The sequence below is a fragment of the Hypanus sabinus genome, chromosome 4 (assembly GCF_030144855.1).
Source record: "Hypanus sabinus isolate sHypSab1 chromosome 4, sHypSab1.hap1, whole genome shotgun sequence".
In the NCBI taxonomy this organism is placed as follows: domain Eukaryota; kingdom Metazoa; phylum Chordata; class Chondrichthyes; order Myliobatiformes; family Dasyatidae; genus Hypanus; species Hypanus sabinus.
This window is the reverse complement of record NC_082709.1, coordinates 112,689,495-112,701,447: the sequence shown is the minus strand read 5'-3', so window position 1 is coordinate 112,701,447 and position 11,953 is coordinate 112,689,495. Positions and strand designations below refer to the sequence as shown.

The following is an 11,953-nucleotide window of genomic DNA, read 5'->3' as shown; positions in this document are numbered from 1 at the left end:
CAAGCCCTATCACAGCTGTCGAGCACCCTTCGATGATTCAGGTTTGGTCCGGGAGGGCCACTTCACCTGTAAGATGGCCTTCCGGAGATATTCCTGGACCTCCCGTAACTTTCTTGGTCGTCAGACTTGAATGCCTCTGATCTGGCCCTCGGCAGATTACTGATTTCACGGTTCATCCAGGGCTTCTGATTGCGGAGGACTCTGACTGAGTTTGTGGGGACACCCTTGTCCTTGCCTAGCTCCATCGCAACTCCGGCAGATTGTTACTTCCACCCTCCCGCGCCGCGTCGTCAGGGTCCTTCTGCTGACCGAATGCTTCGGCCACTGGGTGCTTTCAGGCTGAGGTGCGGATCGGGTTTCTCTTCAAATCCTGCGACCAGTTGCTTTAAATCTGTGCGACATGGTTTCTAATGCTTATGTGGTAGGAAATAGATTCTCCTTGTTTACTGTATCTAGACCCTCGTAGATTACCATGGACCATTTCAGTTAAGTCTCCTTTCAATAACCCCAGCCTCCCCTATTTTTCCAGCACCGACAACTTTCCAGCACTGAGAACATAACCTCTATCTCTTCTGCACCCTCTTTCTCGTAACGTGGTGAAAACAACACATAGAACTTAAGCTGTGGCCTCACTACTGTTGCAAACAGTTGTAGAGTTTTTACAGCAATATATGCCATATATCCTGTATCTGTGGAGAAACAGTTAATGAAGGAACTACCATGGACAGACCACCCACACTGACCTGCAAGGTTCAAGTCCTTGCTGTATGTTCAGTCATAAAGCACAGTCAATCCAACACGTACAAACAAACTGGATGAACTCAGCAGGTCGGGCAGGATCCGTTGACTGCTCATTTCAACAGATGCTGCCTGACCTGCTGAGTTCATCCAGCTTGTTTGTACGTGTTGATTTGACCACAGCATCTGCAGTATACTTTGTGTTTAACAGTCAATCCAAGTTGTAATGGATAAAGAACAGGTGGGTGAGAATGGAGCACAGGAGCCTGAATATCCAAACCACCAGGTTCAGGAGCAGCTACTGTACTTCCCTGTTATCATCGGGTCCCTGAATCAACCTGCACAGCTCAAAACCCACCCCAGGAACACAACACAATGGACCATCTGGACTTTCTCTGACTACTTCTGTTTTGCACTGTTTCTGCACAGGATTTTTAAAGTTTTATATAATTTATGTATAATCTATGTATAACATGTTCCCGGTTGTCTGGGTCTATATGACTGTGACGTAAACAAGTTCTTTTCATTTGTGCACATGACAATAAACTTGACTTGATACAGTTATAATGTAGTCACAGAGCCAACACAGTGATAGACTGATGCTTAAACATTTTGTTTTCAGTATGGATTCATTAATACCTGCCTGAAATCTCTGCTAGTGGAGAACTTTGGTGAAGACACATGGGAGGCCTTGAGGTGTGTACTAATAATTCTGTCAAAGGCTTTGAAGCTGTTCTTTATTGATTGTGGGAGCCATTTTGACTGAAGTTACTGGAAATGGAGCCTCTTGTGGAAAAGGGTCAGGTGATCTGTCCTCATTTGGTTCCCATTATTGCCAAAATCTGAGTTCTTCCAGTCAGTATAGACTAGCAGGGTATGTAGCTGGCACTGAGACTTTGGCATCCACAAGCTGGAAATCTTAGGCCATTTCCTTCAAAATAAAAGCTTGGCAGAAATTATTTTAACTTGCGTTGAAATCCAAAGTGGGATTCGAGGTTTCTTGCTGTGAGTGTGGTTTTTTTTGCCCAGTTTTTAGCCAATATGTGACAGCCAATTCAAACCAAATTCATTTGCTGCTACTGGTGACCCCCACGGATCTGATACACTTGAATGATGCACCCTCGGTTCCCATAATGATTGTTCTAAAAGTTGAAAATACAGTATGTATTCAATCCTTTATTAGCAATTAGCAAACATACAATCTTGAAGCGATGAAACTTAAGCATTGCCCAAGTGTAAGTTAAGTGTAATTGGGGGGTCAACTAAAGATACTACATCCGTCAGAATCCAGCTGCAAACTGGCATGAACAAAGTGTGAATATGTAACTTATTCCCTTTGCTTTTACCACACCCACACTCATGTGACCAGTTACCGTAAGAAACACACAGCACAATGCAGATAGAGAACAGACACATGGCTCATACATGATGGATATTTTATTTGGAATGATTATCCCTTCAGGAAGACATTGTTTTAAAAAATAACCTTTTGATCTCTGGGCCAGGCATCAGGGACGTGGTTAAAATAAACAGATCCCCAAAGGACAATTCAGCAGTGAAGTTCTATGGGGACAGTGAATTGTTGAAGGACAGGGTGCTACAACAGCCTCGAGTGGAATGATTGTTTATTTTGCTACTGTCATCCAGTGACAACACTGTAGTTTGGGCTGTGACTACGTCCAACGGGTGGATTTGTCCATTGAACTAAATCAGCCAGAAGAACTATTGACACTCCAAGTGCAAGACAGTAATTGTTTTAGATTAGACTCTATGGTGAAAGGAACCAGCAAAAAAGGTTCAGTTCAGTCAAAAGGATCAGTCACAGAAGTCAAAGAGCAATGTACAGGACAGATATCAGCTAGGTTTTGAACAATCTGCTGTGTACTTCCACCACTTGCTCTTTTAGTTCCAATTTCCTGTTTTCTTTAGCTGTCACCAGGGTTTTCCATTTCTTTAAGTTCTTCTTCCTCACAACCCTTTTCTTCCCAGAGCACAGGCTGAAGTTCAAGACACCTTTATGACCTACCAGGTTTACGATGACGTTATCACACTGAGTCTTCTGCACGCATCATCTAACATGCTCAGTAAGTCACAATTGCCGAGAGATTGGGAATGCAATGCCTATGTGAATGGATGTGTTAAAGTGTTGTGTGCAGCTGAGTATAACACAATTTGCAGTTTGTCAGGTGTACAGAGAGCCACATACAAAGTAAAGTTGTATGGACAATACAAAATGTACAGATTCCAGTGCAGATAGGTGTTGATTGTGCCAAGTGCAAAATACCTTCAATAATCCATGATTGTTCAGCATCTGGCTCACCAGGTGATCTTTATCAGTAATCCCCTTCTACTCACCTGGGCCCTGGTTAACTCATTGCCTTTAAACTTACTCAGTTCCCACTTCCCACATTCCCCTGCCATTCCCAGAGACTCAGTTCCCATGCTTCCCTAACAGAATATTATCCAATAGTTTGGAAAATCTGTCAAGACTGCAGATACTTGAACCTGGAGCAGCAAACAATCTACTGAAGAAACTGACTAATATCCTAACTCCTTCTCTGCCTATGCAGTAACGGGTAGTGTGGGAATGTATGAAAACTCTGCATCTGAGGTTCAGGTTCCCAGATTTCAATGGAACTGAAGCAGAGTTCGATACCCATACGTACTCCCTCTGATATTTAGTGCATGAGATACTTGTACCCCAATGGCTTTTCACTCACCGTTTAGGACATTAACAATCTACATACATACAGATGAACTAAACTGTACGATAAGCTACCTATGCATCTATTAATGAGTGTCTGGGTGGGTGTCCTTCATTGATCTTGTCTTGTTGACAAGCACTTGTTCTTGACAATAAGTATGAGCTTGCATGTGTCACACACTGACCACACCTCCCCAGACACTGAATAGTCACCAGCCTATCACTCCACGTCACCCTCAGTAAAACTCCACTGTATTTTCTGGGCTGCATTAAAGCACGATCTTTTTCAAAAGTGGCGTTATAAAGTGAAAATTCACTGGTAACCTTGCAGTAGTCAAAGTGGTAAACTAAACCAGATCTTCTTACTCACAGACCTATCCACTGAGGTGCTTTTGAAACTCTTTGGAGGATACTTCTTCACTTTTTGTAAGATGTCTGGCTATGACAGGATGCTACGCACATTGGGAGGATCACTGATGGAGTTTATTGAAAATTTAGATGCCCTTCACAGCTATCTTGCACTGTCGTATCAGGTAATACACCTTTCCACAAGCATTGTGGGTATTATCCTTTGGGCTAATAATAATTGAAGCTATTTTACTTTTATTACTTCAATTTGAAACTGTGGTTGATAGAAAGTTTAAAAAATACGCAGATGCTAGAAATCTGAAACAGGAACCGAAAATGCTGGAAATACTCAGCAGGTCAGGCAGCAACTGTGGGAAGAAGTTACAGGGTCTTAATCAGACCCATCTGATGAAGCATCTTCAACCTGAAATGTTAACTCTGTTTCTCTCTCTATGGCTGCTGCCTGACCTGATGGTTGTGTAAATTGACTCTGAGCACGGAAAACATATTTATACCTCTACAATGTTTTGTTTATGAGCCAAGGTGTCTTACACATTCTCAAAATTGGAATCAGAATCAGGTTTAATATCACCAGCATATGTTGTGAAATTTGTTGTCATGTGGCAGCAAAATATTGTAATACATAATAATAAAAACTAAATTACATTTATACATATGTTAAATTAAGTAAGAAGTGCAAAAAAGAAATGAAGTAGTGTTCATGGGTTTAATGTCCATTCAGAAATTGCATGGCAGCGGGGAAGAAACTGTTCCTGAAGTGTGTGCTTTCAGGTTTCTGTACCTCCTGATACAAGTTTTAAGAGTAGCCACTAAAAGAAACGTGACAGCAAATTTGCATCTAGTAAAGTTCCCACAGAGCAATGAAATACATGAGCAGATGAACCTTAATTAGAAATGCTGTTCAGATATTAATATTGGTATGAACACTGGGAAGATCTCTTCACTTCTGCTTCAAAATGCCCTGTGCTCTTGGCCTAAAGCGCAATCTGAATGTTGCTGGGCCATGAAGTGTCTGTCACAGCATGTTCCGAGAGTGGGACTGCACCTTCTAACTGCTATCACTGCCAACAAGAAGGAACAGAGCGCTAGAAACAAGAGGCCACAGGTTGGAGCCGAGTTGACAGAGTCTAAAGGGGAATTGAGGTGTAAGGTCTTTTTAACACAAGGGGTGACCAATCTCTGGAATTACAATGTTTAAGAGGTCTTTATAGGGGCACTTTAACAGACAAGGATTAGAAGAATATGGAACTAACACGGGTAAATGGGCAAAAGGTTTGGCATGGATATGGTGGCCAAAGGACGCATTTCTGTAATGTACAACCTTGAGGATGACTGAAATTCAATTAACTGTGGAAAGGGGGAGAGCACCCAGATAGACAGGTAGCATGTATGGAGAGAGAAGCAGAGCTTCTAGTCTTGTTCGGGGCAGCTATTTTGGGTGATGATGAGGAATGTTGGTCCTTGTGGCTATTCAGCCTACTGCATCATTAAAACCAACATCAAATTAGTTCTGTTCTCCTGCCTGGTTTTTTCACTTGCCCTACACATTTTGCCTTGCTTGCAGATATACTTCCTGTTAGAGCAGATTCCCCCGTCAGGCGCCTGCCTAACTGGAAAGATTCAGCTGCAGTCACTCAGTGTGTCTGTCCTCTGCAGGTCACCCACACCACACCCAGCCGATTGCCCCGGCACCAGCCTTCGGTCACGGTGAATCATTGCAATACTGGGCTCAAACTAAGCGGGGAGAATTCCATTCTCAGCTTAATTACCAGAATCTAGCAAATGCAATAATGTTGCCTAGAGCTGATTCGGTACGTTCACAGAGTTCAGGTAATCACCAGGGTTGAGATATTTCACTTGCTCTACTATCAATGTTCCAGACTGAACTGTAATGGAGCCAATAAAAGTATAAAGAGAAGATTTTAAAGTCCAAAGTGAATGGTTCAATCGGTACATTTAATGTCAGAGAAATGTATACAATATGCATCCTGAAATTCTTTTTCTTCATAAACATCCCCGAAAACAGAGGAGTGCCCCAAGGAATGAACGACAGGTAAATGTTAGAACCCAAAGGCCCCCCCCATGTACAATCAGCAGCAAGGCAAAGAACCCCCCCAACAGCAAAAAACATTAGCGCCCTCCATCGAGTATCAATAAAGACACAGACTTGCAGTACCCCAGAGTGACAAAGAAGTCATTTGAAGTTACTGTGCTGAAAGCAAGTTGCAGAATACATTTGCCAAATCCAATGTCTGTCAATAAAACGCCCAATTTTATCTGGTTAACAGGCAATGAGAGCACCGTCTTTTCGAGTGGAAATGAGGGACAATGGAGAGATGTGGCTTCATTATTATTCTGACAGGAAAGGTCTCTACCACATTGTCCCAGGTATTATCAGCTGTTATTTAACACCCCCTTGCACCCATTTTTTATGTTGGATACAGAAGAACCAGGCCGGTTATTGATACTAATGTTGGAAAAGTATAAGGCCATTCAGTACATCGAGCTTATTCTACATTGAATCTATACCTCAGAGACCTGGTGACTCTTTTGTGTCTTTATGTTACCCACTTCATCAAAGGTACTTTATTTAGGCAAGTTATCCCAACGCCCTTCCTGTGACTTTGGAAGAAGTAAAGTAAGAAATTGTTATTTTGACTGGCTACTTCCTCTCCATTCTTGAGCCTGCAAACAAAGATTGTGGTGAAAATAGGAAGCTGGGACCATCAAATGGGCCGTGAGTCTTAATGTAAACAAGGCGGAATGACCGTTGCACTGGATAAGGTGATGTGTACCATGTGGTGTTAGCGTGCACTTGATGCATGAAGGATGCCATCAGCTGCTGCCCAGTGGATTAAAAATCTGTCCCCATTTTTTGGGGGTATGTTAAAGGCAACTTGGCTAAATGGATTACAGGCCAGATTGGAAATTGGAATGCAGACAAGATGAAGGCAGCATTAAGGGATTATTCAGGCAGGATTGCAGGTTGTATTGCAACTGATTTGTAGGCAGGATTGCAGGCAGGAAGGTATGCAGGATTGCAGACTGGATTGTAACTAGATTGTAAACAGGATTGATTGCAGATTGCAGGTCTGATTACACATTGGGTTTCAGGCTGGAATGTAGGCTGGACTGGAAGCAGAACTGTAATCTGTTTACAGGACAGATTTTACACTTACAGCCTGTTTACAAGGGTAAACTGGATTGCAGCCTATATTGCTACTTGCCTGGATTTTGCCCCAGTTGTTACCCGGCAGGGTTACTGTGGGAAGCCAGGGTTATCATACTTGTTGCTCTTCAATGAAGTGTAAAGCCAGTTTGTGAATTGCAAAACACTGGAAGGGAAATCAAACGGGGTCTATAGAAAGGCCACTTCCTCCACGTGCTGAGGGGCCAGTTTGGGGAAAACCCTGCCCCAGTATGTAGATCGCTTTTCACTTTTGTTTTAAACATCTGGTCCTTTAGGGATAATAGAAGCCGTTGCAATAGACTTCTTTGAAACAGAGGTGGAGATGGAAATCCTGAACCGGTCAGAAGAGGAAGAATGCACAGAGGAAAAGGAGCATGTGATTTTCCTTGTTGTCCAGAAGAAATGCTCAAGGAGAAGGAGGGAGAGGCTGGAAGGCAACTCACAGTCCACAGGGAAGGAGGTAGATCTTACATTTTTTGTAGCATGGAACCAAATCTGTGAAAGCAATTATTCTTTGGGAATAATGTCCCAAAGTTATTACATGAATCTTCAGCAGATCCACTTGTTTTAAGTCATGCAATCAAATGTCATTCAAACTCTTCTGCCTGTGCTGGGCCTTTGAAGGGGCAGCCAATCCGTTTTCCTTCCTGTAGCCAAGAATATTTACCCCTTTCAACCAAATATCAAATTGACATTTGAATGTTATTGAATTGCTTCTGCCTCACTTTCAGGCAGTTTATTCCATGCCACTAGTTTGTAGGTGGAATAATTGCTCATCAAGGGAAATTCTATACAAGTGCCTTCAGGCTCTGTATATTGATAGTTATGACATAGAGCCTGCTGTGGGTGTGCTCTCTTGATTAAGGAGGCTGCTTGACTGCCCTGTTGCAAAAGCTTTTAGCGCTCTTTAGAAATATTCAGATAACCACATTAAAGATTGCCTCCAGGTTATGTCAGGGTTCTGTTCCTGAGAACTGTCCATGACTCTAACAGTTCATAAGAAGGATATGAACAAGAATAACACGTGGGGCAGGATCACAGAAACTTCTGTAATGTGAGAGTCAACAAGTGTGGGAGGAGTGAGTGAGAGAGTGAGACACCTCGCTGCTCCCCAGTTTTCCTCGACTCCACCTGGCCCATGACTGCCGAAGTTCAGAGGGAGGATATGGAGAGGCTGGGCAGAGAAAGTGTGGAAATATCCCATTTCCAGCCAACAGAAGATTCCTGCAACCCTATAGCAGCTGGCAAATCCATCCCCATCCATCCTACCCCTTTCCCAAATATGTAAGGGCTGTCCATAAGCCGGGGGACTCACTACCCAGGGAGGACCTGTATTAAAACGACACAAGATTCTATGGTCACATGTGCAGTTATATAGCTGATGCCAGATAGATTAAACTGGGAGTATGTGTAAAAAGTAATTGTAATTTCTGAAACAGTGGGAATTATTTTGCAAGTCAAAGCCCATCGCCTATTGTGGATTCAGGTTATTAACTCTACAATTCCTATTCCATAAAATTTACCAAATGTGGCACCTTCAATTGGCAAATAAGATTTTAAAAAATTATTCCCTATGGTTCTTCATTGTGAGAGCATTAAACTGATGTCACTCGCAGAAGAGGGAGAGGAAACAGTTTTTCAGAGTGTTGTTGGAAGGGAAGAGGTACAATTTTTAAATAGGTTGTTCAGAAGCAAATTTATTATCACTGATGTGCAGTATATCACATGAACTGTGTTTTGCAGCAGCGATACGGTGCAAAGTCATAAAATTATTATAAATTACAAAATAATCTATCCAAGAAGGGAATAAAGAGGTAATTTTAGCAACACACACAAAATGCTGGTGGAACACAGCAGGCCAGGCAGCATCTATAGGGAGAAGCACTGTCGATGTTTCGGGCCGAGACCCTTCGTCAGGACTAACCGAAAGGGAAGATCGTAAGAGATTTGAAACTAGGAGGGGGAGGGGAAATGCAAAATGATAGGAGAAGACCGGAGAGGGTGGGATGAAGCTGAGAGCCAGAAAAGTGATTGGCGAAAGGGATACAGAGCTGGAGAAGGGAAAGGATCATGGGACGTGAATCCTCTGGAGAAAGAAAGGGGGAGGAGAGCACCAGAGGGAGATGGAGAACAGGCAGAGAGAGAAAAAAAACAACTAAATATATCAGGGATGGGGTAAGAAGGGGAGGAGGGGCATTAACGGAAGTTAGAGAAGTCAATATTCATGCCATCAGGTTGGAGGCTACCCAGCCAGTATATAAGGTGTTGTTCCTCCAACCTGAGTGTGGCTTCATCTTGACAGTAGAGGAGGCCATGGATAGACATATCAGAATGGGAATGGGACATGGAATTAAAATGTGTAGCCACTGGGAGATCCTGCTTTCTCTGGTGGACAGAGCGCAGGTGTTCAGCGAAACTGTCTCCCAGTCTGCGTCGGGTCTCACCAATATATAAAAGGCCACACCGGGAGGACCGGACGCAGTATACCACACCAGCCGACTCACAGGTGAAGTGTCGCCTCACCTGGAAGGACCGTCTGGGGCCCTGAATGGTGGTGAGGGAGGAAGTGTAAGGGCAGGTGTAGCATTTGTTCCACTTACAAGGATAAGTGCCAGGAGGGAGATCGGTGGGAAGGGATGGGGGAGATGAATGGACAAGGGAGTCGCGTAGGGAGCGATACCTGCGGAAAGCAGAAAGGGGGGGGGAAGGGAAAGATGTGATTGGTGGTGGGATCCTGTTAGTTTTCATAGGTTTATGAACCATTCAGAAATCTGGTGATGGAGGGGAAGAAGTTGTCCCTGAATTGTTGAATGTGAGTCTTCAGGCTCCTGTATCTCCTCCCATATGTAGTAATGAGATGAGGGGATGTCTCAGATGGTGAGGGTCCATAATGATAGACACTGCCTTCTTGAGGAATGAGTACATCTCCTACAGAACGTTGCTGTCAGCTGCCAAAACCATGCCATTGTCAAAAAGCATCACTCAAAACTCTTAATAATTGATTACGCTTTATATTTACAACTCAAAACACTAGAAAACATTTAAACAATTAAATAGATTTAATTTCAATTTGTTAAATAAAAAATACCTGTAAGTTACCATCTTTCATTGAAATTAATGGAGTGGATGAACTAGCATCAGATGGACTCTGGTATACGTTCACCAGGTAGGTTTGAAATTGTATGTAAAACCACAAGAAGCAGGAGTGGGATAGAACAGTCAGCCTCTACAGCCTGCTCCATCATTCACAAAGATCATGGTTCATCCTGTCTTGGCCTCAATTCCACCTTTCCTCTCTTTCTCCATACCCATTGGCTCCCTGTATTTCAACTCTCTGTAGGGCTCATTCAATGACTCTGTCTCTACAGCTGTCTCACTTCAAGAACTCCAACGATTCACAATCCACAGAGGGAAGGACTTCCTTCTCATTGCCAACTTAAATGGAATCATACCCCTAGTTCTAGGTACCCTGTTAAGGGAAACATCCAAGTGGAACATAACAGCTCCTCTCAGCACCACTCCACCAGTCCCCCCAGAATCAGATGTTTCAATAAAATCCCCCTCATACTGGATAGGTGCATCTTGCCTGACCAATCTTCACATGTCAAGGAATCAACCAAGCAAGCTTTCCCTGCACTGCTTCAGTGAAGCATGTTGTTCCTTAAATAAGGAGACCAAACTGTATACTCCAGATGCTGGGAAACTTCGCCACATCCAGTGCTGGAACATATCAGAAAGATAGCAACAAGAAGCTCTCAGGAAAATTGGGGCTTCAACCTTTGCAATCACAAACTTTCTGACAGTTATATCAGGAACTCCCAGAACTTCACAGCAAGTTGCTACTCAATATTTTTTAAAGTCTTTTGATTTTTACTTATGGCTCCCATTACTGTTCTGTGGAATAAGGTCAAGTTCAAGTACAGTTTATTGTCAATCAACTGTTCACATGTATATTGCCAAATGAAACAACACTGTGGCTTCATGCGTGATGAGACCTGGATGGGGTCAGGGAGTTCAGTAGTCTTATGGCCTGGGTGCTAATGCTATGATACCTCCAGCCTGATGGTGGGGGGGGAGGGTCAAAAAGATTGATAGACTGAAGGGAGGCATCACTTACAAATGCTAAGGGCCCAGTGTACACAGTGCTCCTGATAATTATCTCTAATGGGTGGAAGAGAGATCCTGATCATCCTCTCAGCAGTCCTTGCTGTCCTTTGTAGGGTATTGTGGCCAGTTGCCTTGAAATACCTGTGTTAGATGATGACACAGCTGGCCAGAACACGCTTGATGAAAAAATTGATTAAATTAGTTTGGGGGGGGGGGCGGGTGGGGTGAGCCTCACTCACCTCAAGTTTCTCAGGAAGTGAAGATGCTGCCGTGGTTTCTTGACCAAAAAAAAGTGGTGTTGAGGAACCAGGTGAGGTTGTCTGTTAAGGGCTCTTCCAAAAAATTGGTGCTTACAACTCTCTCCTTGGAGGATCTGTGTATGTGCAGAGAGGAGTAGTTGGCTCACAGCTTTCTAAAGTCCTCTTTGGTCTTGTCCACATTGAGACTCAAGTTGTTTTGCTTGCACCATTCTACCAAGTGCTCTAGTTCCTCTCTGTACACTGTTTTATCATCATTATTGATGAGACAACCACTGTTGTGTCATCAGCGAACTAGATGATACGGTTGGAACTGGGTCTAGCAGTGCAGTCGTGCGTCAGCAGTGTGAACATCAGTGGACTGAGCATTTAGCCAGGGTTGGCGTGCCAGTGCTTAGTGTGATGGAGCTAGAGATGTTTCTGTCAAAATGGATTGACTGTGGGCTTTCTGTCAATAAGTCCAGGATCTAGGTAACAGCAGTGAGAGCTGTTGAGACTCAATGAGTACAGTTTACCAACCAGCTTCTGAGGGGTTGATCATATTAATTGCCTAGCTGAAGTTAGTAAACAGAATCCCGGTATATGAGG

The 11,953-nt window shown here is 43.3% G+C and overlaps 1 protein-coding gene across 1 annotated transcript in view; it reads left to right on the top strand.

The window, feature by feature from the left end:
* Nucleotides 1-400: 400 nt before the first annotated feature.
* Nucleotides 401-11,953, top strand: part of LOC132392156 (guanylate cyclase soluble subunit beta-2-like) — a 43,168-nt gene continuing 31,615 nt past the window's right edge. The window contains exons 1-6 of the mRNA XM_059966006.1: nt 401-421; nt 1,361-1,434; nt 2,728-2,822; nt 3,815-3,975; nt 6,100-6,199; nt 7,277-7,461. Coding sequence (XP_059821989.1) covers nt 401-421; nt 1,361-1,434; nt 2,728-2,822; nt 3,815-3,975; nt 6,100-6,199; nt 7,277-7,461 — 636 coding nt within the window. The remainder of the gene's footprint in view (nt 422-1,360; nt 1,435-2,727; nt 2,823-3,814; nt 3,976-6,099; nt 6,200-7,276; nt 7,462-11,953) is intronic.